At 42.2% G+C, this 24,171-nt stretch overlaps 1 protein-coding gene across 7 annotated transcripts in view; it reads left to right on the forward strand.

Annotated features, from left to right (window-relative positions):
* Positions 1-24,171, forward strand: part of ZNF827 (zinc finger protein 827) — a 159,082-nt gene that overhangs the window by 36,070 nt on the left and 98,841 nt on the right. For 6 of the 7 annotated variants that reach the window (XR_002088380.2, XM_019481519.2, XM_059722006.1 and 3 more), the window contains exons 3-4: positions 4,752-4,924; positions 22,089-22,569. Coding sequence is in view for 6 of the 7 variants with exons in the window: in XM_019481519.2 (XP_019337064.2) it covers positions 4,752-4,924; positions 22,089-22,569 (654 nt within the window). In the remaining variant the exon portion in view is untranslated. The remainder of the gene's footprint in view (positions 1-4,751; positions 4,925-22,088; positions 22,570-24,171) is intronic. The other variant, XM_019481520.2, reaches the window with a different exon arrangement.

A 24,171-nucleotide genomic window follows, 5' to 3' on the forward strand; every position in this document is an offset into this window, starting at 1 on the left:
AAGATGGCAATGGGGGCATATTGCCTCAGGTCCTTAGTAACCATGAAATAATTGTTTCCATTTGCTTTTTATAATTTCGTATGTATATGCATATAAAGATGTGTGTGTCTTAAAAAAAAAAAAAAAAAAGGATCCGAGGGTCCGGGGAAGGGTGTTTCCTCTCAGTTTATATGCACACAACCTCAGTTAGCATCCAAGCAAACTTTACCATGAAAGATGAAAAACAGTTGTGCCTTTGTATACAGGCCCCTTTCCGATACATTCATTAATTTTCAGCTTGGAAAGAAATGAAAATAAAAGACCAAGAAAAGCATTTAGATGGACTGTTTAGGTGCTCACTTGATTTGGTGTTCCATAATCAATCTCTCTGTAAATGTACAGTGTGCAGAAAGAGGTCACTGTTGTGTGATTTTTTTGAGCAGTGGACATGGTGGTACTGTACTCCTCTAAAAGCTGAATTGGGTAACTGAGCATGAGCATGCATATTTACTATGAAAGTAAATGTCACACACTCCTTTGAATCTTTTTGCAACCATGGTTTATGGTGCTAAAGCACAATATAATACTTAATTTTATAAACAGTTGTCTGTGGTTGCTGCTCTTGAAGACTAGGTTCTTGGGCTGCCAATAAGATAGACAGTTGTTCTCTGAAGGCTTAGACTGGCAAATTTCCCCATGTGTTTTCTCGTATATTCCCAGTTTGCTTCCAGTTGTTATAAGACATTTCTTTCAGCCACTTCTGGAATTTAATTTTGCCATCAGTGACAGCCAGTGGTCGGTGAGCTCTATCACATACTGATGAGTAAAGAAGCTGCTAGAATCTGTTCCACTTATTAGATGCCTAAGTGTGGTCCTGTTCCTTCCACCCTGCTGTGGACCTTGATAACCATTAAATAGTCGTTTCCATTTGCTGAAAAACTGCTGACAGAAAAGATGACATGGTCCTTTCTCCCACATGGCTGCTTTTTTCTGACTTTGTCCTAAGGCTAAGGTGAAAGTACATTACAAAAAAGTAGTGGTATCAATGGTTTTTCAGAGATCCAAGCAGGGTGAAATAGGATTGCAGCTAGGCACCTAACAGGTAGAATAGATTCTGGGTTGTGGAGCCCACACAAGCATTCTTGCAAAAAAAAAAAAAAAAAAAAAGAGTTAGGGCTCTTTAAGAGCTCATCTGCCAAAATCTGAGTATATAAACTTTTTCAGTAAGTAAAGTAATGGATAAATGAGCAATTTACAGAGGAAGGCAGGGAATTACTGTGGAGAAACTGGTGCCAAATAGCTGTTCATGGGCCTGCTCTTACCCTCTGATAAGTGAAAGCTTAATTGTGGCAACTTAACCCTGTTTCACTGAGGACTAAGCTGCCCTTGTTTAGCTTTCACTTATCATGAGGTCAAAGCAGGCCCATGGATACTTACTGCAGAGTAGCTGATGCACAGTAATTCCCCTCTCCTCTTAACTCTCTATAATTTGTTTGTTTGAATATACCCAGGCTGCAATCTTGCCCGATCTCTCACGCTAACTTTGGTCAGGCCTGACAATTACATGAATGGGATATGACTGATAAAAGCGCAAGCTGGTGCAGAAGAGAAGTAAGTGGCATCCCCAAAAATCACTGTGTTGGCAGGGTGTAACGAGACATCTGAAGGCTGGTGGTGCTGCCTTTCAGATGAAATGTGAAATGGAGTGCTAGGAGTGTTTGATTCAAGTCTGTTTCTGGAAGAATACTGATGTCCGTCCTTACTTCCTCACTACATTCTGAGTCAATAATGTCTTGCCTACAGTTCTTCCAACATCCTGCCCAAAGTTTCATGTAGATACACAGAGTCTAATTTCTCTTCAGTTGTGTACTGCTGTTGAACTCATTGGAGTTGTTCCTAACTTTTACTTAAGTGCAGAATAGAGTTCAGTATAAATTGGAGGAGACTCAGGCCCCATATTCTTTGTTTCTTGTGCCAAGTCATTATGTAACGTTAGAGAGGGCTCTCAAGTTCCATTTCAGAGATGGCTGCATTCTTGTCATCAGCAGGGATCCTGGTTTTCTCTGATAAAAAAAAAAAAAAAGTATCCCCAATTTTTGGATTAAAAAGAGTAACCCAAAATCCACATTTTTCCATGATTAAAATTAAAGCCCACTAAAATATATATATATTAGAGGCAAACCAGTTTCTGCACGCCAGTTTCTACAGCTAGTGGCACAAGAGAATGTGGTGTGATTCAGACTTCCTGCCTGTATGGCCAGGTACCATTTACAGGTAGGCCAGCTGGGGCTGGCCCAGCCTAGAGCAAGGCGCAAACTCAGGGCTGTAGAGTTGACATATAACCACTCTGCTCTTGAGCCCCTTCAGGACTTAGGTAACTGAGCAGGGATCCTGGTTTTGTCCGATTTAAAAAAAAAAAAAAAATCCCCAATTTTGGATTAAAAATGTAACCCAAAATTCATATTTTTTCATGATTAAAATGGAACATCGCTATAGACATAGATATACACACGCACATAAAAAAGTAACAAAAATCCATATTTTTCCATGTTTAAAATGGAACACCACTGAAAATTGGGGATTATTTATATATCTCGATATAGATCTATATTTGTATATAGATCTCTCTGTCTCTCTCATATATATATAATCCCCAATTTTACATAGATTTTATATATCTATGTTGATATCTATCTAGATATATAGATATAGGTATCTGTATATAGATACATCTATCTATATCTATATATCTGTAAACAGATATAGATATAGTGGTGTTCCATTTCAATAACGGAAAAATATGGGTTTTGGGTTACGTTTTTTAATCCAAAATTTGGAGATTTTTTTTTTTTTTTATCAGAGAAAACCAGGATCCCTGCTCAGTTACTTAAATCCCAAAGGGGCTCAAGGGCAGAGTGGTTATATGTCAACTCTACAGCCCTGAGTTTGTGCCATGCTCTAAGCTGGGCCACCCCCAGTTGGCCTACCTGTAAATGGTACCTGGTCATTCAGGCGGGAAGTCTGAACCACACCACATTCTCTTGTGCCATTGGCTACAAAAACTGGTGTGCAGAAACTGGTGTGCCTCTAGGCTCAGATGGGCTTCTGACTCCTTTTTTTAATCATAATTCCTGTATAATAGGATTTGCCATTATCAGTACAGTTGCAATTGGATTTTTTTGCCTACAATGATATGCTTAACTGCTGTTTTTATCAATGTATGTATTGCTAAAAGGGTAGAAAATAGATGATAAAAAAAATAGAACATTTTCTGGATTCCTATGGATAGTCAGTGGCTGACAAAGAGAGGATGACAGAGGGAAGAGAATTGATGGATAAAATGCTATGACTGTATATTCCTATAGTTTGCTGTTTACCTTTTATGAAGAAATAAGTAAAAACATTAAAGAAGTGAAACACTAGCAATTCTTGCATTGGTTTCTGCTGACTGCAGAGATGCAATGAAGGAGCAATTTGATAATATATTTAGTGTGATAGAAAACATCACGAGAAGAATTTCAGAACCTGCAAAACACATGCATTGAAAATATACTTTAAGGCTTGTTGGTTAGGCCAGTAAGGACCATCTAATCAGATGAATTATATTTTTGTCTCCTACCTGGGTATAGGAATGATACTGCAGGATTTTACACCATCTTTCTGGAGATTTTGTCATTTGGTTCCCAATCGCATGAGGAGTTGACATATGCTTAATTCTTGCAGGTAGAAAATAGCTACTAGTAATGAGCTGAAATATTCTGTAAGTAATTTCCAATAGCAGGATAAACAGTACTGACTTCGGGATATTCAAAAACAATCAATTTCCATTTCAGCCCTCAAAAATTACTTCTAGTTCCATGATAACACTACAGATTTTCTCATAATGGGCAGAGGCATTTGTAGTGAGATGTCAGATACTTTGCTTCTGACTTGATACAGTTAACTATCTCTTTTCCCCTTAGCCTGGTTGTTACTCTGTACTTAGAAGATAAACTATATTTGCTGACAAATACAAAAATCTTCTTCTTCGCCTTGGTTGCATTTCCTCCTATTTTGGGCAGTGCTGTGCAAAACAGAGGCCAAATGTCTAAGAGGGCAGTAGATTTAATGTGCTAGCAACAAGAGGAATAGAAAAGAAGAAGAGAAAACCCATGACCCTAAGACCTCCTGATGGCTGAAATGGCAGCGGCATCTGCTAAAGCCATAACTAAACAAGTTCAACAGCAGGGACTCTGAAGTTGCTCGCTACTGGAGTTGAATATCATTAATGGCACCAGCATGGTTTTCAGCTAAGAGCTATGAATTATTCTATATTTAATATTTTTTAATTTATCCATCAAATGCAGGGCTGTGTGAATTTTGAATTTGTAAGCCAAGAGTTACGCATGTATGCCCACATTCAGTTGGCAGTGGATAGGAAGTTTTGACCTTAGAATGATATTTATGAGAAAAGTCCATCTTGGTTCAACCAGATAATATGAAGCGTTGTAGCCAAATAAGACAGAATAGCATCTCCTACTGGGTATCCAAAAGCTATTTAAGACTTCAGCTTTATAAACAAATCTGACTTTCAAGGATGAGCTTAGGTAAATGGGGATATGTCAGGAGAATAACTGAAATATGTTGATGAGCATTATTTTTTAACCATTGCTGTCTCTTTGCAGATGAGATACTTACATTTAAAAATGGTATGTGGGTATGTTTATAAGAAGAAAGTATTCTACTCTAGGCTATAAAAGTTCTTCTCTTTTTTTCTCTCCCCTTCTGCTAAGCTTCAGAAGAAGAAGGAGGAAAACCTTTCCAGTGTCCAATCTGTGGCTTGGTTATAAAGAGGAAGAGTTACTGGAAACGACATATGGTGATTCACACAGGTTTAAAGAGTCACCAGTGCCCACTCTGTCCCTTTCGCTGTGCACGCAAGGACAATCTCAAATCACACATGAAGGTAAGGGATCTGTTCACTGACAAGGAAGAGACTGTGTCAGCAACTAAATAAATAGGAAAAAGAATGTGTCTGATTAAAAGTAATATTTAAAGGCGAGGGGAGGGATATTATTTTCTTACCTGTGCTACTAAACTACCTTGTGATTAAAAATGAAAGCATAAAATGTGAAATATTAAATTTAGATTTTAAAAATGCCTTCTGCAATTTTATACGGTGTGGACAGTGAAAGTAGACTCCGTTTTACTTTTTGCCTGCCGTGGTTGAGCACGTGGTAAAGTTAGGGTTGCAGGCACTTCAATGAAATATTTAAAACCCCCAAAATTATTGTTTTAACACCAAATGTTTTAAAAAATATTTCTGTTAACTTTGGAGAGGGGTGTGTGTGAAAAAGTGTTATTTCTTTCTTTTTTTTTTTTTTGATACAATACTCACTATTTGAGGCCTGTACTACCTGAAGTAAATTTTATGTATATGTTAAACTGGCAAAAGCAAACAATTTTAAATAGTATCTCCAGTAAGTTTAATAGAATGTAGGGTGATAAATATCACTTTCCAGATAGCAGGGGTAGCCAACCTGCGGCACAAGGGATGGCATGGGCAGCCACTGGCAGATCAATGAGGGGGCAAGCGGCACAGCAGAAGATAGATAGAGAGCAAAAGACTGAGCATGAGATCCAGCAGGGAGCACAGAGTAGAAAGCAGAGCAGCAGATCAGGAAGAGGAAGGGGATTGGAGTGGCACTTGGGGAGGGTGTGGAGCTAATTTTTGGCACACCTGCCAAGAAAGTTGGCCCCTGTTGCTATAAAGGATGTGCCTGTAGTCATTGACTTCAGTTGAGTCATTGTGGTTTACATTTCACATAGGCAAGGGTAGCTGAACCCATCCCTGACCGTTCCGAGTTTACTCCATCATGTCTCAAATGTCATAGATTTCATAGACATTAGGGCTAGAAGGGACCTTGGAAGATCATTGAGTCCAGCCCCCCGCCCAAAGGGCAGGAAGTCAGCTGGGGTCATAGGATCCCAGCAAGATATGCATCCAATTTTCTCTTGAAGGTGTTCAGTGTAGGTGCTTGAACCACCTCTGATGGCAGGCTATTCCAGACCTTGGGGGATCGGACAGTAAAGAAATTCTTCCTTATGTCCAGCCTGAAACGGTCTTGCAGTAGTTTATAACCATTTGACCTCGTCATCCCTTGGGGGGAGCTCTGGTGAATAAACGTTCCCCCAGATACTGATGGTTGCTCTGATAAACTTATAGGTGGCCATCAGATCACCCCTGAGCCTGAGATTTTCCAGGCTAAAGAGCCCCATAGCTCTCAGCCTGTCGTTGTAAGGTCTGTTTTCCTGACCTCTGATCATGCGCGTGGCTCTTCTCTGGACTCTAGCTTCTCCACATCCTTTTTGAATTGTGGGGCCCAAAACTGGACACTACTCCAGCTGTGGCCTCACCAAGGCTGAGTACAAGGGGAGAATGATGTCCCGGGATTTGCTTGAGAAGCATCTATGGATGCAAGCCAGCGTTTTGGTCGCTTTACTAGCTGCAGCATCGCATTGAAGGCTCATGTTCATCTTGTGGTCAATGATGACCCCCCAGTCTTTTTCTTCTGTAGTGCTAGCCAGCATAGCACTGCCGAGCCTATAAGGATGCTGCAAGTTTTTCCTCCCAAGGTGGAGAACTTTGTATTTTTCAGTGTTAAACACCATCAGGTTCTCGTCCACCCATTTGCTGAGCCTGTCCAGGTCAGCCTGGATCGCCCTCCTGTCTTCTGGTATGGATGCTTTGCCCCAAAGTTTGGTGTCATCGGCGAACTTGGCCAGTCCGCTTCTGACTCCAATGTCCACATCATTAATGAAGACATTGAACAATATGGGTCCAAGGACAGAGCCTTGGAGGACCCCACTGGTCACAGGGCACCATGATGATTGACTTCTGTCAATTACCACCCTCTGGGTCTGACCACAGAGCCAATTTCCCAGGCAGTGGATCGTGGTGGACCCAAGGCCACAATTGGCCATTTTCGCCAAGAGGTGATCATGAGATACCAGATTGAAAGCTTTTTTGAAGTCAAGATATATGACATCAATCTCTTCTCCCTTGTCCAGGTGATAGGTCACCTGGTCATAAAAGGAAATGAGATTGGTCAAGCAAGACCTACCCTCAGCAAACCCATACTGGCTATCCCTCAGTATGTTGGCGTTGGCCAGTCCATTAAGGATGGCCTCTTTAATAAACTTTTCTAAGACCTTCCCCACGATAGAGGTCAGGCTGATGGGCCTATAGTTTGCCAGATCCACTTTCCTCCCTTTCTTGAAGATAGGCACCACATTGGCCTTCTTCCAGTCTTCGGGCACTACACCAGAGCGCCAGGAGTTCTCAAAGATCCATGCTAGAGGCTGGGCTATGATGCTCGCCAGCTCCTTGAGTACCCTGGGGTGTAGATTGTCAGGGCCAGGTGACTTGAAGGTATCCAGCCTCTCAAGATGTTCCTTGACGAAGTCAGCATTGATGGAGGGCAGGGGATCTCCCTTACCCGGACCTCCCTGTCCCGTAGTGGGCATGGGTGTCCCATGGGACTGATGAAAGACCGATGCAAAGTACCCATTTAATAGGTTGGCTTTTTCCTGGGTGTCTGTTGTCAGTTGTCCCATCTGGTTTAGCAGGGGTCCAGTGTTGCCCTTGCTTTTCCTCCAGCTCCCCACATATCTGAAAAAGGACCTTTTATTGTCCTTGATACTTGAAGCTAGGTGGAGTTCAGTTGCAGCCTTGGCTTTCCTGGTTTGCTCCCTGCAGGACAGGACCAATGCAGAATATTCCTCCTTGGAGGTGAATCCCATCCTCCATCCTTTGTAGGCCTTTCTTTTTAGCCTCAGGAGACTTGCTAGATCCTTGGAGACCCAGGGGGGCTGCTGTGCCCTCTTGCTGCCTTTCCTCCGGGATGGAATAGAATTAGCTTGTGCATCGAGGATCGCTCCCTTGAGGAACAACCACTCTTCCTGAACTCCCCTCCCCCTGGGGTCGTGGTCCCTTAGGGCCTCACTGACAAGCCTCCTGAGCTTGTCAAAGTCAGCTTTCCTGACAAGGACTTTAGTGTTGCTGACCAACTTGCCAGCTTTATGGCAGATGGTGAAGGTGATCAGCTCATGGTTGCTATCACCCAGCTTCCCATCAATCACTAGGTCGCCGATTAGGTCATCCCCAGTAGCCAGTACCAGGTCGAGCAACGCTTTACCTCTTGTTGGCCCGTAGACTTTTTGAGTCAGGTAGAGGTCATCCACGCACGATAGGAAGCTTTGCAACCACTCGGATTTTGCTGAGCGATCCTCCCACGAGATGTCTGGGTAGTTGAAGTCACCCATGACAACCATGGCCCTGGAGCATGCAGCCTCAGCCAGTTTTTGGGCGAACTCCTGGTCAAGCTCAGGACTTTGGGTGGGAGGTCTGTAGTAGACTCCCACCATTGTGTCCCCTGTGCTGTGTTCCCCACAGATTTTAACCCAGAGGATCTCCAGTCGTCCACTGTGTCATGCCTTTACATCTTATAGGGTGGGCTACTTATTTTTAGAGTGACTCCTGGGCCACTGTACCAGGTGCATTGCTCATTAGGTCTTACTGCATCAGGTCTGCCTGGGTTGAGGACATGAAGTTCTTCCTTTCAGGAGCCTGTGACCAGCAGTAAGTGCAGTTCAACCTCTTCAGGCAGAAGTGTTTTTTCACTTTGATGCTAGGAACAAAAGCATAAGCAAAGAGAAAAAGGGGTTTTGTTTTTTGAAGGAGGGAGTGGGACAAACAAACAAGGAGGGAGTGAATAACAAAGTCTGTAACAGGTCTGTATTACTTAAGATCTGGCACTCCATGCAGAATCCCGAATTCATACCACTCCATGGTATAGGCCCTAGGCAAGAACCCTTTTGATCTCCCCCAGACAACTTATCCTCATTTGTTCCCTGCTGCAGTTTTTCTCTTTCCTGGTGATATTTTCTATTGCCTTCTAGTTTTTCTGTGTTTGCAAGTTGGGACCTTCTTCTTTGCAGGCCAGTCTGATAAACTCAGTGTGGGTAGCAGGGTCCAGATGTAGGACATTAAAGGCAATGAATGGCACATATATTGTCTCCTAAGTACTGGCAGATGGATGGTTCTCTGACTCTTTCTTGTCTATGTACAGCCAGTCTCTTCATGAATCAACTCCCATTTGTCTTGAACCAAGCCACCTTACAACAATCAGAAATACTTACAGAACCTACAGTATTTGTAACTTATCACAGCAACTCCCTGTCTGTCAGAACACTGCTGCAGAGAAATCAGAAACAGAGAAGGACCAGAGTTTTTTATGCTGCGTGTTTATGCCCCAGAACACACAAGTTTTATAGGGGTAATGTTAGTTTTCTGAAATTGGAATCTGGTACATCAGGGGTGTCAAATTCACCCCAGGTACCATGCCAGATACAGACCGCAGGGGCTTCTCCCAGGCTGGATCCACAGAGCCAATTTGGGTAGCAGTGTGGGGCCATTTTTGGGTGGCAGTGCGAGTCCAGGGGCATGTGGAACATGGTGGCAGCATGGGTCTGGGGGGGTGTGGCAGCATGGGACTGTGTTGAGCTAGCAGCCTGGATCCAGGGGGTTGCTGTCAATGGCCATTTCCATTGGGCTCCAGGGACTCCAAATTCTGTGGCATGCCCCTTCTTCCCAACTTCCAGTAGCCCGTTGGATTACTGGTAGACCAGATGGAATAGTTCCACAGGTCAAATTGCTGAGCATATGGTTAGATTGTTGCATAATCTTCCAAGAGATGTGGGTGTAATGTTGGTAGCAATAATTAGACTGGGCAAAGGACTAGATAGAATTTAAGAAAATAATTCCATGCCATGAAATGGATGGACTTAAAGACCTGTGTTAACTCATTCACTATTGCTAACTTTCCAACTCAAGGAATTTGAGGGAGGCATTCAATGAAGTATTGGTTGTATATCCTTGGGATATTATTCCACATCTAAAATTTGATTTTTTTTTAAAACCTCCTTTTTAAGTTCTATTAAAACATTGCACTGCCCTGTGTAACATTTCATCTTTCAACAAAGATTTTCATAATAAAAGGTACCAAAGATTTAATTAGGTAGAGCAGTCCCCAAGAATGTCTGACAGCACCAAAGATTATTTTTAATTGTTCTGCTTTGTGTGAAGAACTGAGGTTTAATCAATTCAAGCTATTTGTAAACAGAAAAAATGCATGTATGCTAACACCTTACAAGCCATGTCTCATCCTAATAGTGCGATAAGAGTAACAGCTGACCCTCTTCTGTATGAATACTAGCTATTGCCTTTGTGATACAGACGGACACTAACTTGTGAGAAATCTCACCTCGTATCACAGATAAGAACTGCGGGCCTTATAGGGGATACTGTTTTAAAATGATTCCAGCATAAGTCTGTAATTCAGAACAATTTCTACACCCGTGTGTGGTAGCTGTTTGTTCACATCTTCTAAAATCCCTCAAAATCCTGCAAACCCTCAACACATGCACACGTACACTCTTCTGCCCCAAAGGCAATAAAATTTTGCGTGTTACTTGTTAACATTAATGTGTTTAAATTATATAAGAGGTGTTTGCATGTTGCTACTTTGACATCAAATTTCTTAGTCCATGATGTCCTCAGTGGCGGGTGTTTGGTAAATTCCCATCTGCTCTAAGAGTGTGCTCATATGTGGTTCCTAATGTTTTACTCTTTTACCCCTTCAGATCAACATGTGCGTGAGGTCTGTTTGCTTCTTGGTGCAGTTCAGGGTGTTGATATTGATCTTTTGTGATTCAGTTACTCTGTACCTGCAAACCTTTATCTTTTTCCTCTTTCACTGTCACAATGAGATGCACTGACACACAATAGAAGAGCATCTCCAAATTTAAACCTCTGGTGATTCACGACTGTTCTCAGTGGATAGCCCTCAACACGATTATTTGATTCTCATTTGATTAAACAGTCTGAATGCAAATGTATAATAATAGCACATGAGTATTTTCAGTCTTTGGTCTGAGTGAAAGGGTGAAAGAACTATTAGTGTTAAATTTATTCCTGGTTTGTGGGATGAAGTGCATCTTCACCAGGTTTCAAAGTGGTTAACTAATTGGGCAGTTTAAAAAAAATCCATAAAACTATTCGTAAACCCAGAGTCACTTGTAAAAATGAGATTTTATACATGAATCAATAAAATAAACTAGCAAAGATTCCAGCAAGCCACATCCTTACCATGGGGGTGGGGCATGCAGGCTGCGAGTCTTGGCACTTGATACAGTTTAGTCTCACAGGTCAGGATGGCACATGTCGGGGGCTGTGGTTGACACTGTGTATACAAACCTCTTAAGAGTATAGAAGTATGAGTAGGAGTCAGTAGACTATTCTAAATGCACAGCATATAGAGATTTGAAGGAAATAGTTTATAAAAATTGCCTCCTAAAAACAAAAGTGTGTTCACAACAGAATATGGGAAAGCCTAAAGAAATAGACTAACCAAAGGTCTTACAGTAAAACAGAAGCTGTTAATTGGAGAGGCGGTATGGTTTCTCATCATCATTTAGAGATTTCATGGCGCTATTTAGCTTTTTGTGGGTAAAGAGGGAATTTACCTACACAGACTATTTTTACTAGCTGCACCCAATCAGTTTACAGTAGCTGCAGATAAGATTGTGTATTATCTCTGGGGAGTGTGGTTTCACAAAACAAAGGACTCACTCCAGAATGCTCTACTGGAATAGTTCTGTTTATCAGGCTGTGCTATCTGCTCAGACAGGATTCCACCTAAATCACAACCCAACACATGTTGGTAAAAATACGATAGAATCTAGTATGTGATCCACACAACCACACCTCCTGCCATGCCACATGTGATTGTGGGATCCAGCCTCAGATCCTATCCTGCCTTATTGCTGGTACATGGGAGCCAGTTCTATAGCTGCAGGACTCTTAGCCCTGCTAATGTGTGAGACGGAGGCACTCAGCCCCAGGACCTGTGGGACTTCCTGACAGCTGTAGGGTGCTGCTGCGGCTGAGAATCTCCTCAAGTGTGGGACTCACAGCTCTGGCAGCACTTGGTACACCCCATCAGCTGGGAGCCCCATCAGCTGGGGGAGACCCTGCTATATGAACAAATTAAAAGGGGAGAGAGACCAGCTATAAAATTATCACACATTTTTCAGCTGTACCTTTATAGGTGGATGGACCTTTTTGTGGCATGGTGGTTAATTTGCATGTGTAGCCAGTCTAAATGAATTGTGCAGTTAATTGTTTAATTGCACAATGCATGTAATATGTAGAAGGGACCTCAGTTTTATGTTCAGCTGAATGGGATGGCAGATGTGACTTCTTTCAGGGCATTTGTCCTATTATGCTTTTCTTTGGAATCCAAGAGCCTTTTTCTCATGACATTTGGGACTAGCCGGTGTAGCCCATGTGCTGGCCGGGCCCTGAGCCCGCCCTCGTCGCCATGCGCGGCAGTGATTCCGATCCCATTCTGGCCGCCATGGGCAAGCCGGGGGCGAACCGGGGTCGTACCGGACCCGTCTCCGGTGCACGCGGGCTATGGCCATCAGCCCGGACACGCGGGGTGGGAGAAACTGTGGGATTGTTTTGTGCACGCGAGTTAGAATTAGTCACGGAGGCGTAACGGTTGATTGAAAAGATTGTTTACTTACACCCAAAGATGGTATCGGTGTAGGCTGGATAAGTTTCCAGGCACAGCTCCCGCTTGAACCCTCGTTGGAGGACTCTGACAAAACGATTGCTCCCACGGAGTTTGCTAGGCTCCGCGGGGTCCGAAATTATAGGAAAGGGATACGTCTAGGATTGCGCTCGGCGACGGGGAGAGGCGAGAAGCAAAAGCTCCGTAGGCTCGGTTCTATTGCCTCTCTCTGCCTGCTTAGGGGAGGCGCGCCGGGTCCACGAGGGTCCACAGCGCTTGGAGATCTTCACACAGAATATCTCTCTCTCCTCCCTCCTCCAGCTTGGGCGGAAACTACCCAAGCCTTATGTACGGCTAGCAAGCCAATCACTAGCCGCCACGTGTGCCTAAATTAGGAGTCGGCCAATAACATGGCATGGACCCTAATACAAATGGCCGGAACTTCTTTGCGGCGAGCATCACTACGATGCAAAAGGAATGCACACTGCAAAGAAGCTGTAATTTGGCGGGAAATCCCCCGTTGCACCAGAGCTCTCTCTCTAGCAGCAGAGAGCTCTACCATGCAAAGAAAGCAACAAAAATGGCGGGAAATAATTTAGCGGTCCCGAAGCGCGCACACAAACAAAAAATCACAACTTTGGGTTGTGACAGCCCAGAGCTGCAGTATGTGTGCCCCTCCATAGAATTTTAAATGTTGTAGGTCTTTTCCAGACCCACACAGTACTTAGGAATTCTGAGTTTTGCTTTCTGTGAATGATTATAGGATTTCATATTGGGGTTGCTTCTTTTTTCCCCATTTTCCATTTTATGCAGTAGAAAAACCAGTTTCTAATACCTTTATGTCAATTATAACATGCTAATCAGACCAGGCCATGGTCATTGAAAATATTTTTGGTGTCTTGTCTCCAGGTAAGGAACACCTTCCTAGACAGAATAATGGACTCATTCCGAGCTAATTATGTGCAAGTCTTTACAAACTTTTTTGACAGCACTTTAACCAGTAGAGGTCCTTTCCTAGAACCAACTCGCAACAGGAGGTGTGGACGTGAAAGATGAGAAGGAAAGCACACTTACATGCATGTTACAGGCATGGGGGATTGAGAGGATACTGCCATTTCAGGCACAGAATGTTATCTTTAATTGCTGTGTGATATTTAGGTTGTTAGAGAAACCTAGAATAGATGCAATACAGAATTTAAAACTGAACATAGTTTTTTTATTGGCCTGTGATGGGGACAACAACCATAGCATCTGCATAAGCCCAAGTTTCAGTCCTTACCGTTTGGTCCTGAGTTCTTGGAAGGTCTGTCAGATGTGGTTGCAGTTGCTGTCATCTCCGGCGTATTTTGGAGATTACAGCACGGTTTCAACAGGTGTTCTAACCATTGAAACTGATGTTAAGCAGAATAGAGAGAGGCAAACAGCAAAGAAAATAGTTCTTGAGATCTTTCCTACAGGCCTTCGCTACATGTTCAGGTAAAGGTGCTATAGGATCATATGTGCATGGCAGGAAGCGTGATTGTGAGATTGCGCATTAGATACCATTGCACCTTATTGCCGTGGCAGGGGGAGCCCAATGATGGGCTCCCCCTGCATTGGCAAGAAGCAGTCTCCCATGACTGGGAGGCCCCTCTGCTGAGGGGACTCCCATCCACAGGGATCACATGCAGCCAGGGCTGAGAGGCCTAGCTGGGACAGAGTCATGTCAACTGAAAGCCTCTTAGCCCTGACTCTTTGTGTGGTGTACCTGGGCCCACCAGCCACAGGTGCTGCTACGATCTCTCAGCCCTGGGGTGTGTAGAGCACCCTGCAGCTGGGAGATCACAGCGCCTGCCATCTCCCAACCTCGAGAGTGCGTTGTGGTCCCCAGCAGCTGGGAGATGGCAGCAGCTGCATTCTCCCAGCTGCCGACTGCCTACACATGCAAATTAAAGCTAGCAAGAAACCAGCTATAAAATTATTACATATTTTTGAGCAATAACTTTATATCTGGTTGGACCTCTTTAATGTGCCATAGTTAATTTGCAGGTGTAGCCAGTCTAAATGTATTGTGAAATTAACAAGGTACTTGCACAATAGATATAATATGTAGAAGGGACCACAGTTATCTAGATGCATATACACTTTTTGAAGATTAGGAAAACAGTATTATTTTAGATACTTATTTTGAAGGATCAGAAAAGTGATTATTTGGGAAGGATGTCTCAGCCTTTTCTGTTTCCCCTTCTAGGCTAATGCGGATGAAATTAACTTCAGAGCAGTGCTGTAGGCATCCATCAGTCAGCTTCTGGCCCCGTAGTATCTTAGGGGTATGCACTCACTACCACACAACTTCTCGCTGCAGCTCTCCATGTTCCTTGTGGAGAAACAGGCCAAGATCACAGAGCTTCATGCCAGAAAAGAAACAGGGTATCAGCCTAAGTACTAAAAAACATAATTTGGACCAAAATTTCTGTAACTATAAGTAAGTATGTACTGTATAATATAGAGACATTTATAGTTATAGTTTTATATCTTGCAAAAGAAGAAGCTTGAAGCAGAAATAGGTTAATTAGATTGCCTGGCAGTGGAAGAGGATCTTAACATAGAGGATATTGTTGCAGCATGATGAAATGGCAGAAATCAAAGAGATGATTGTGTAAACTAAACAGAAAAGGCAGATTAGGTTGTGGAGGTGGGGGAGGGGATAGCATTATTCTCACCATTGAATCGATTGTGTTTGTGGTTGTGTGTTAAGGGGACCAAACAGTGGGCTCTGTGGGTGCATCTAGATGAGCATGTGTGCTCTGGTGCGTGGCAAGTTACCCCAGGTGGAGTAGGGGAGGTTGGGGCCAGTACCTGGGCTGGCCCCAATGGGCTTACTTGGGGTCCTGGGGGCCTTCCAGGGGTCCAGTAGTGGCAATCTGGCCTCAGGGAGCCTGGCCGGCAGCCGGACCATGGATCTGGCTGGACAGGCTCCAGTTTTGGGGGGCACACACTGCCACCATGTGTACCACACTGCTTTTTTCTACTGTGGGTTTCTCACGGTGTCAAACCCGTTGTGCCACACTGCAAGTTATCAGCTCTGGGAATACCTGCACATGTGGTGTGCAGTGCTTGTCTGGACATGCCCTGTATGACTAAAAATCTTATGTCCTAGGGATACAAATATATTAATAGAGTTACATATATAACCAGCCTCCAGATTAGGAAAAGGGTGCTGAATACATGATGTGGAGAGTAATCAGCAACTTCAAGCATCTGCTTTTAAACTGGTCAGTGTAAACCCTGTGTAAACCTGTGTAAATACTGGTCATGTAAAACCCTTTTACATGATGTGGAGAGTAATCAGGGAGGCAACTGCATCTAGTCAGCAACTTCAAGCATCTGCTTTTAAACTGGTCAGTTTTCGCACCGAGACAAGGTTAAGACAAGAAACTTCAGCACCTACAATTAAACAGTTCTAGAGCACAGCGGAGGAGGAGAATATTCTTTGCTTAGTCTTAAGAAACATGGAGGTATTTGTTCAAAAATAACTCTTGCTGAATTAATTGCTCATTGTACCTCTTATATTAAATAAGTTTAACACACTTGGAGGAAGGTTCCTACTCTTAGAAAAACACCTTTTCTTATGTAAGTCAGCTGGTGGCAAATCTTGAATTTCTCTTTGTAAAGAAAAGCACACTAAGGGCTGACTTTGCAAATCCCGGATAATACCAGATAAATTAATTGAAATGACAAAACATAAAGTTACTAAACACCTGAATTGGTGCAGTATGATTGAAAGGCACTGGTCCTGTAAAAGAATATCATGCTCTCATCTACTAGAATACACTGAGCATGTCAACAAAATAATGGATAAAGGACATTCAACTGAGATAATTTATTTGGCCTTTAAAAAACCCTTTGGCAAAGTCACTCACTAAGAGGCTGTCAAGAAAATTAAGTAGTTGTAGAGAGAGGAGTGAAGTACTATCAAAGATTAGGAAGTTACCAAGAGACAGTAAAACAAAGGGTAGGAATAAATTATCAATTTTAAGCATGACAAAAGGTTAACAGAAGTGTGCTCCAAACTAGGACAGGGGTTGTTTTTATATATTTAGTCGTGATCTGTAGAACACTGTGCTGGAAAAACTGCAGGTGACACAAAGTTATTTAAGTGAAGACTAGATAAGATTGAGAAGAACCTCAAAAGGACCAAACTAAGGTAGGGAATTGATCAGCATGATAGGTGAAATTGTTGACAAATATATGGTAGTGCATATTGGGAACAGTTTGAGTTAATCATGCATACAGGTCCATTTAAGACAACACAGTGTAACCATTCAGGGAAAATACCTGAATGTCACTGTAGACAGCTCAATGAAGCCTGTCCTCAGTGTACAGCAGTGGTTAAAATGCAAATTACATATTTAAATATCTCTCAAAATCATATTGGAAATATTACAATGTCATTATGTAAACAGGAGGCTCAGTTTTATATATTGTGCTCAACTCTGGTCATTCTGCATCTAATAAGGATTATAAATGGGTGACACAATTTATTAGCAGTATGGCAAGAAAAGAGAAGCTGAAAAAAACGGGACTGCTTGGTCTGGAGCTGAGGGGAGACCAAAATAATAAATACATGTCAGAGAAAATAATCTAAACCTTTTATTCTCTTGTGTAGTACAACTACAAAAACCAATAAAAAAAATGAAGTAAGTTTGAAATATATGTAGTTACCCTCTAATTCTGGTAATGCACCCACACGTTTAAATTTCTGTCCTTTCATGCTTCACATTAAGCATATGCAAAAGTGCTTGTGGGATTGAAGCTACAGCCAAAAAGGCTACAGCCAATACTTTACTACATAATATTTTTAAGACCAAGATTAAAACAAAGTTTAGGAAATTATGGACAACGTCCACAGAACATTAAATAAAATACAAAATGTATAAACTCTCATGAACCTGTGGGTAGACCAACCAATTATTGATAGGTATTAAGAGGAAAGGTATATGCAAAAGTTATCTTAGAACTGTCTATTAAAGGGTTCCTTGCTTTTTTTCCCCCCTCTGAAGCATCTGCAAGTAGCTATTGCCTATAGTAAACCAATTTCTATAACTCTTTGCTGCTGTCTAGGACCCAAGATGTGAATGACAGTTAAAAATCTCTTTTACGGAAAATCATAATTTTCTTTTTCTATTAGTATTTATATTTTTAAGCCAATTATTATTTATTGGAATTTGAAAAGTACCACTAGAAGCAGCTTATATGCAGTGCTGTAAAAACTAATACGTGGACTTGATGCTGTTTTAATAATTTCTTATGATTTAATCTTGAGTCCTTGAATTACAATATAATACCTTCCAAATTCTCTCTCTTTAAAATTCAGTTGGTAGGAAGTTCTCCTTTTTTCTCCTTCATGAAATTCCTTTTGTACATCTGCAAATGTGTAATGTAGAGTGCATTTTGTTTCAAGACAAAGCAGGCCCTGGCAACCTGGGTGATGTTGCTGTTGTGACCTCTGAGAAAGGAAATCCAAGTCACAGAGATCTGCTCTCTCTTTTCATCAGCATTCTTCAAAGGTGGCCTGCTGAGCCCTTCCAAAGGAAGCTGGGCTGTCATAAAGACTTTGTCACCTGACTGAGACCATGGCTTTGAGTGGCTTCAAAAGAAATCATATTCATGGCTATGACATGGAACCTCCAGAAGAATTTGTTAAAAAGAGGGTGGGGAGAGACTGATTCTTGGGGATCCTAAAGATATAGCCTAACATATGCATCTCAGTGGGTATATGAGATAAAGTTACTGTAGTAATAGTGCTTGCAACCTTTATCACATATCTGCACCCCTCAAAAAGGAAAAATCACATTCCACAATATTTTCAGTAGTGTTTACAGCACTTTCATTATATTTTTTCCTATCTATAGTATATCACATTATTCTACTGGGGTTGGGATTTAAAACTGACTTCGGATGATATAAGAGCTGGGCTTCAGCAATGGCCTTTAATTTTTCATTTGTTGCCATTTAAAAACAAATTAATGAATCCAACTCATAAAATAATAGATTTAACTTTCAGAAACATAATCAATCCCTCCAAATATACACCAAAACAGACATTCATCTTCTGTCAACAGCGCTAGCACAATCGAAATCAATACCTTAAAGCAGGGGTGTCAAATATATGGCTAGTGGGCTGGGTCCATCCTCTGAAGCCAAATCACCTGGCCACCAGTGCTGCCCATAGGTCTCAGAGTGACCCACATGCTACGTGGTGTGCCGGATTGCCCTGCGTGATGCATGGGCTGCCTGTTCCAGCTCATGTCCTGGAGTGGAAAGCAGCTGCTGTGAACCTCTCAGCTCCAGAGAGGCTGTGTGCTGCTCTGGGGCTGTGCTACATGCACAGTTGCTCTGGGGCTCCATACTGCACAACCTGGTGCTGGAAGCACAGCTCCAGATCCAAAATGTGGAGCTGGTCTGTGGGTCTGATGTGGCCCGCAGATTAACACCATGCCACACATTGGGCCCCGGTCTGGATGAGTTTGACAACCCTGCCTTAAGTTTACTGGTTTTGTAAATAGCACATTTGTATCATGTTAAGAATGTTGTTCTGTAAATTATGTTCTGCTGAGATTCCCTCTGACTCTCTGTATACCACCTAAACTTTGCAACCTTTGGGTACTGCTGTGCTGTAAATCAGAGCAGCATCAATGAAATGCAGTTTTACTGAGTGCAGAGCGGTATAGAACAGGAGAGAGATGTTTGGCTCACTAACCACTCGTCTCTGCCAGCCTTAAATCAGATCCTGTTTAGATCACTGGTAAATCTGGTTGAAATGCAAGATTTCTGGCTCACAAGAGATTTGCATATATTTTTTATAATATGCATATGGTTTTCATTTGAACCAGACTGAAACCAAGTTTTTAAAAACAATTTCTCATGAACAGGAGATTCTGAAAAAGTTTTATTGTGGAAACAACAAAATATGGTGTTTCCAAAATGAAATATGCCGTGAGGGAAATCTGCATGATGAGCTATCCTGGAGCCATAGGCTAAGTACAGACAGTCAAAAAGCCTGAGGCTGAATCGATTCAGTCTTTGCAGGTTAGCCTAAAATGCACAGATTAAATTGAAACAAGTAAACAGACATTTACCTTTGATTCAGGAAATGCAGCCACATACCTGCAGTGGCTCAGGCCAGAAGCTGGGGGGCACTAGAGCACAGCTCTCTGGCTGTATGTTCACTTCCTCTTCCTGCTGCCCCAGAGGTCTCTGGGATTTGCAGTCCAGACTTAAAGCATCAGGACTCTGCAGGGTTGCTCATCACTTCTTCTTCCTGCTTCCAGGTGCTTCTGGTATTTGTAGTCTACAATTGCAGCCAGCTGTAAGTTTGAACAAGGGAAGGGGTGTTTAACCGTCATCTCTGCCCTTCCCCCCCCACGCCTGTAGACTGGTCTGCATCCCCAGCAAGGCATGCCCCCCACCCCACCCACTTGTCAGCCAGCCCTCACTGCTCTGGCTAGAGAGCAGAGAGGTGGGGCCAACCCTGCTCTCTGGAGTAGACAGCACAACCCAGGGTTGCAAAATGCTGGGATGCTGCAAGACTCTGATTTAACTTAAACCAGGAAGGGGTCTGGGACAGAAGTTCCATAAACTGGTTTGACCCAAATCACTTAAGTCTGATACCATTTTCAACCAGGTTTATCTTAAATCAGTTTTAACCATGTTGAAACTGGTTTATGTGCACTAAGTTTCTGTTTTGTTACAGGTTTAAACCAGTTTCTGATCACTTAAACCAGTTTATGTGTAGCTTCTGTCCCTAGCCATAGACTCTAAGAGCCTGGGTCTTCCTAGGGTCTCGGTCCTGGCTCTGTGGCAGGGAGACCAGGCTCTGAGAAACCACAGTTAAAGCTGTAGCTTCCCAGTCTGCCATTGCAGAGTTGGGAACTGAGCTCCAGTTAGAACTTGGGGTCCCAGGACTTCCAGACTCCCATGTTCACAGCAGTGAGTTATAAAGCCTTGGCTGGCTGCCTTCCATCACTCTGGAAGCACCAAGGTCAATAAGGAAATGAGCCAGGGTCACATGAGAACCCTGCCTTTGACCTGATGATGGTTATTGAACCCCAGATGCCTTAGGTAAAACATTTCAGGTTCAATGAACAGCCATTTCTCAACAAAAATCTTTTTTGTTGAAAAACTTCCAACCACTCTAGTCAAGTGAAAATGATTGTATTGATTTCAGCCTGGTGCCAGTTCATCCAGATCATACATTCACTCAGGGATCTAGAACAAATTTACATGTCTGGCAATCTTTGCTTGAGGAATATCTAGGGTTAATATTGGGTAATTGTATCACAATGCACTGAGGAGGCTGTATAGGCAAGTTTGCTTTGCGCCTGCTGGCATTATGCTTGGCTCAGTTACCCCTTTCTTAAACGCTAAATATATCTATATCTATATATATATGGTTAAAGCTAAATATATATGCATACTATATATGCTTAAATATATATATAGATATAGATATACTATAATGCTATATACCCCCCTCACAAATATATGCACGTTTTATATGAAACATGCATATATGTGTGAGGTAGCTCTGAAAGGCAGTAATTGAGGGAGGCCCCCAATGTACTAGGCCAGTGGATCTGTGTTATGCGGACAACCTGTCAGTGGCACGTGTTAACAGAATTTTTATAATGACTTTATATGATAGAAAATTGCTGGTGGTATTTAAGGTTGAACTGAAAAATTTGCTGGTGGTACTTAAGGTTGTATCGTTTTAAATTGATGGTGCGCAACCTGTCAGAGTTTGGGACCCACTGTGCTGGGCAAACATAGGCAGAGACAGTTCCTGCCCAGAACAAATTGAAGATGTTCAATTCAAACAAAAAACCAAACCAAACCAAGCCAAAACAAAACAAACAACAAACAAAAAGGTAAATTTTTCCAGATAGTGCTTGATCAAATAATATGGGCTGTTTCGTCATATTTATTCTTTGACATAACAAAATCTTTCATTTTCTGATAGAATAAGTTAGCCACTGACAAAGCTTGTTGCAATTTAGATAAACAGGAACCATTTTTTTTCTTCTAATAGAGGATTCATATAGGACTTAAACTGAGTAGAAGGGTTACTATTCACATTAGTATGTTTCCAGGCTTGCACTGTTTATGGAGGGTTATTAGGCTATTCATCTATAGGAAGAATCAGTTTTATGCAGTGGTGAAAGTTAGGATCAGGTTATAAGGGCTACCAATTTTGATGATGCAGAAAGATATCCTATTTTATTTTTCAACAGGCCTTGAGATTTAAATACTTTGCCCTCTATGTGCAATAATGCCATTTTTATTGATAATGGATTTTATTCAGCATCTTTCATGTCAGCTAACTGGCAAACCTTTCATTTCATTTCCTTAATAAAGATGTGTGCAAGTGTGGCATAGGGGTGAAACATCTCCAATATTTGTATAGCTTGTTTCTTAAATGTAGGTGTTTTTTGTTCTTAACCATTTAATCAGGTTCACCAACACCAGGACAGGGGAGAGACCTTCCAGTGCCAGCTATGCCCTTTCACCTCCTCTCGCCACTTCAGCTTGAAACTCCACATGCGTTGCCATCAGCACTTCCTCAGGACAGAATCCAAAGTGAAGGAGGAAATCCCAGAAACTGAGATCAAGGGGTCACCACAGCTAAATAATGACTCTTGTCCTACACAGAAGAGGGAAGGAGGATCTGAGTTTATAGGACCTGCTTCTGTGTCTAAAACACCTGACCTGGCTGGGCAGGCCAATACTGGTGTCCCACCCTTATTAGTAAAGGAAGAGCCCAAAGATGACAATGGCATCTCAGCTACATCCTTTGCTCTTAGCACTGTCGACAGAGCCACCAACAACAGAAAGCTGAAAGACTCCTCTGACTTTGTGGCCAATACAGCCTCAGCATTATTCAGCCAGGACATCTCTGTCAAGATGGCGTCGGACTTTCTCATGAAGCTGTCAGGTAATTGATCAGCGGGCAGCAGATGCCACTCCTCCTCCTTCAAGCTTAAGAAACCCTTCTGTTTTGTACGTGCTAACTTATGGATTTGTCAAAATTTTTTAAAAAGAAATAGAAATTGGGCCGAAGAGGACCTGCTCAGGTCATACTGAATCAGCATCAGAATCTAGAAATTCAAGAAGTCGTATTCCCAGTTCCTGGATGTAAGAATTAAACTATAATTCTGGGGAGGTCCCATTGTTTAATTCTTACATCCAGGAACTCGCATCCAGTTCCTTACATCCAGGAACTCTTACATATAGGATCTCAGTTTCTGGGGAGGCTTAATTCTTACATCCAGGAACTAGGAATAAGACCTCCATTTTCTGGTGCTGATTTCAGTATGACCTGAGCAGGTCCTGTTCAGCCCAGTTTTCATAAGAGCTGGGCATCCATAGAATCCAGTTGAAGTCAGTCAGGGCCATGAATGCACAGCATTTCAGAAAATCAGGCCTTTTGGCTCCCTCTGCTTTTACTTACCTGGTATATGGGGCTATTAATGCTCTCTCCTCCTCAGGAATTTGAGGACCTTAATCAATCAATGGAAGTACGTAAAGTATGGAAGGCGTGTTACTTTATTTTCTTGATTATCATCGTCAAAATGTTGATAGCCCAAGAGACACATGAAGACGTTCTGAAAGTCTTTATTATCTTTTTAAAATTGAATTCCGTGTCTAATGCAGGTGGTGGTGTCTTTTTCCTCCCTCAGATGGTTGCCTGCTGAATAATTTTATGAAACTGAGCATATGCGTCTAGGGAGAGTCCACCGCATTTTCTGTATTCTGTTGTTGATTTGACTGAATATTTCAGTATTGGGAATATCCTGGAGGGGAGGGATGTATTACACTAAACATTAAAAAAAATTGGATTTACAGTTAAAAAGAAAGGAAGGAGGGGAGGAAGTTGGTAGAGAATCCAGCTTGTCTAACATGTAGATGGCAGTCCCCAAGGTGATTTGCAAATGCCATATCAGTCCTTTGGAGATTGACAATACCCTTTTAAATGGAGAATAATTGGTCACCCCTTCCTTTAAATGGAATTTGAGTTGCATTTCAGTAAATGTCATTGCCAGGTGAACCAGAGGTTCAGCTTTGCTGTAATGTGTGCCTGCTTGGTGATACTGCAGTCATGTCTTTTGGAATTGCTCAGTGTCCTGATCTGCCCCAGATCTTTGTACCTCTGGGAGCACAAGTACATTTTGCTTGTGAACGTAGGATGGAATGAGAAGAGATGGAAAATAAAGGCTAAGGCTTCATACAGCCAGTCAGCAAAAAGGAAAAGGGTGAAGGAAAAGAGGAATGAGAAGCTTAACAGGATGGGAATAACAAAAAAATTTCCACTGTGTGTCAGAAGCAGCAAGGAAAAGCTCAGCATTTTAGAAGTGTGGTGACATTTTGTCCCTTTTTGATATGGAAGAACATTTGTTGTTACTGTGTTTCCATTTTATTTTTGTTGTGTTTAAAATGTAGATTAAAACATTTGTTTGGGGGGTTTTGTGACATCTATTGTAGATGAGCTAGATAAGCATTGCTTAAGTGCATGTTATGCAGTAAGTGGCTCTAGACC

Source organism: Alligator mississippiensis, chromosome 2, assembly GCF_030867095.1.
Source record: "Alligator mississippiensis isolate rAllMis1 chromosome 2, rAllMis1, whole genome shotgun sequence".
NCBI lineage: Eukaryota > Metazoa > Chordata > Crocodylia > Alligatoridae > Alligator > Alligator mississippiensis.